This window comes from Hemitrygon akajei, chromosome 2 (genome assembly GCF_048418815.1).
Source record: "Hemitrygon akajei chromosome 2, sHemAka1.3, whole genome shotgun sequence".
In the NCBI taxonomy this organism is placed as follows: domain Eukaryota; kingdom Metazoa; phylum Chordata; class Chondrichthyes; order Myliobatiformes; family Dasyatidae; genus Hemitrygon; species Hemitrygon akajei.
In genome coordinates, this window is record NC_133125.1 from 149839240 (window position 1) to 149842004 (window position 2765).

General features: G+C 41.4%; 1 protein-coding gene across 1 annotated transcript; it reads right to left on the reverse strand.

Annotated features, from left to right (window-relative positions):
* Positions 1-223: 223 nt before the first annotated feature.
* On the reverse strand, positions 224-2331 carry LOC140721078 (probable G-protein coupled receptor 139). The gene is made up of 2 exons (XM_073035948.1): positions 2262-2331; positions 224-1131 (listed from the first exon to the last, which is right to left on the reverse strand). Exons 1-2 carry the CDS (start codon positions 2329-2331, stop codon positions 224-226), a joined length of 978 nt encoding a protein of 325 aa, XP_072892049.1.
* Positions 2332-2765: the final 434 nt, after the last annotated feature.

Below are 2765 nucleotides of genomic sequence, written 5' to 3' on the forward strand. Positions count from 1 at the left end.
TCTCTTAATTTGTTGGAACATATAACACACCCATAACGAAATAATTCTTTACGTTTTGTTTTTTAAAATCATATAGGAAGAACTAGCATTGTCCAAAACGTGTAAAATCTGTTTCTACGAAGAATCCTGTTCAATGCATCGATTTGCAAGGGCGAAAAGCACAACCTGGCTCCAAATTGTGAAGCAGTTATGTGAACGACAACGTCATATTCGTCCTCCGGCTCTAGGTCCGCTGCTGCGTCAGTGGCATCGGATCAACAACAGACAGAGTTAAACAATGAAGCGTGTTCTTCACCTCCTGCCTGAACTTCCTCTGGGTCATTCCATAGATCCACGTGTTGACGCAGGAGCTGAAGAGCATCAGTAAGACCCCTACCTCATTGGCGATAAAAGAGGGGCTTGTGAGATTTTCGTCCAAGAAATTAACTGTGACTCGAGTGCAGATGAAGGTGATAGTTTCCGTAGTCCACATCAGTATGTAAGTACCGGACACGGTGAAGAGCAAGATGATGGACTTGCGCCGACTCTCCATCTCACAGTCATTTCCATCATGCCCCTTCAGGCGTCGTCGGACCCTAGTAGACGCTATAATGTTCCTGATCGTCAGCCCGTTCAGGACTACGATCAGAACAAATGGAATTAAGGAGACAGAGGTGCTACAAATCCAGGAGAAAACCACCCACCAAATGAAAGTAAAATAATCGAAGATAGGCTGACATCCGTAGTTCACTTTTTCCACGACATAGTGTGGTTCGTACATAAAGTGAAAAGGAATATATTTTAAGCAGCTCAGCACGCACAAGGACACAACAATCACGGCGGCCGTCCTGTCCGTACAATACCTGAGTCTCAGTTTCGGGCAAGAAATGCTGACAAAGCGGTCAAAGGTAAAAGACACTGTTAACCAGACGGAATAATCCAACGTAACGATTCGCAGGTAAACATTAGATGGACACACTGTGCTGAGGGTCAGGAAGGAATGAGGGTGATAGTAAATGTAGATCTTTTGCAGTAACACGTGGAATATAAGAACGAACAGGTCGGAGATCGTCATCGCCATCATGTAACGCGTCATTCCTCTGGACAGACCGCACTTTCCCCGGTAGAAAATCGCAGCCGTCAGCAGATTAACTGGTGAAAACAGAAAGACACAGCGAAATTAATATTTAAACAGAAGTACTAATGTAACATTAAGGCTGCATAGTCCGTTGGCAGTGATGGAGAGAAACCACAAAGGCATATAGACAGATAATGTTTAAATGGAATTCCAAGAGCTCAGCCCTTCTATCACACTGGCCGATGAGTTGTATTAACAGAGTCGTGCTCAGTTCGACGGATTATATAAGGATTTCATAATTGAAATATACTTCGTCAACTTTTAATTCAAATTGATCTTCCTGTAACTTCAAGGATATTTATTTTTCCTACAAAAACGTGAACGGTAAATTCTGGAAACTCCCATAATGTGAGGCAACATCCGTGCAATGCTTTCATGTTTCAAGATTAATAATTTTCAACAAAGCTCATGATGAATTTCAAAGATTTCATAACGACCGTAGTCCTGAAACAATTTTCCTCACATATATACCACATGCCCGAGGTTTCGAATATGTTCTATTTCTCACAATTAGAGGATTAGCGACGAATTTGTCATATTAGCTCAATTTAAAAGCAATCACGCAATGTTTTAAGTGTCCAGTGATCATATCAGATCAAAGTAATGTTTCCTCAAACTCCTTCAGTTGGCCCTACCATTCTTGCATTCTTCAGTCTCACTTGGTTGAATGCTCCTTCCTGCACATCCCCTGCCCACCCCTGCAACACCAAATATGCCGGATACATCGTAGTTTGCTCTCTGTTATTGAAAACAACCATTTTCATCTTTAACTCTTGCTATCTTCATCAAGACACCCTGCGCTGCTGATGTGAGATCCCCATTCTTCCAATATAGCATCGTCAGCCTCGAACCAATTTAATTACTTCAATATTCGTTGCTCATTTCACCATTACCAATACTCATTCCTCTTTTTCAATGCTGTTACAAACCACCTCTAGTTATCCAAGCTTCGGGCATCTATGTAAATTGCATTCTAGTCTGTTTCCTGCCCGACAATTTCTGTATGGTCACGTTCCTGTAATGAATTTTGAATATCCTTGCATTATTAATTGCAATTCACATTGTTAAACGAGAAAGAAAGAAACCATCACCGCAAAGAGCTGTTGGAACCGATCAAAAAGGAATTAGTCCAATTAAGACTTACCGGGGATACCAAACGCCGCCAGAATCGGATAAGTGACTTCGTTGACATACAGAATTGGAGCACGCCCCATGCTTGAAAAGCCGCAGTGTTGACAATAAACTGGCGGTTGGAGTGGAGTTCGGAGTGCAGTAAGCAGCCCAACCCAGATCTTATTAATACCCGTGCCTATCCTCCAGTGGGTTCACGAAGTGTTGCAATCATATTAGTCACGATGTTTTTATAAACAATTTTTAGTTCTGCAAAGTGAAGTGGTTACAACTATTTCTCCATGGAATACTCACGGCAAAAATATGTCTTTATTTCGTGATTGTATCTGAATCCGAGCTGCAGTGATATGAGCTTCACTATGCCAGGGAGTGGTTTCACTGACATAGTGACCAACTAGGTTTAATTTGATTAATTTTAACGCAGGGAAAACTGAAATATCATCCTTTTTATTAAATTTATAGCAGTAGAAAAGGGAATGTGACATTTCACAATGATTTGCTCATTTGGTGCTTCAGT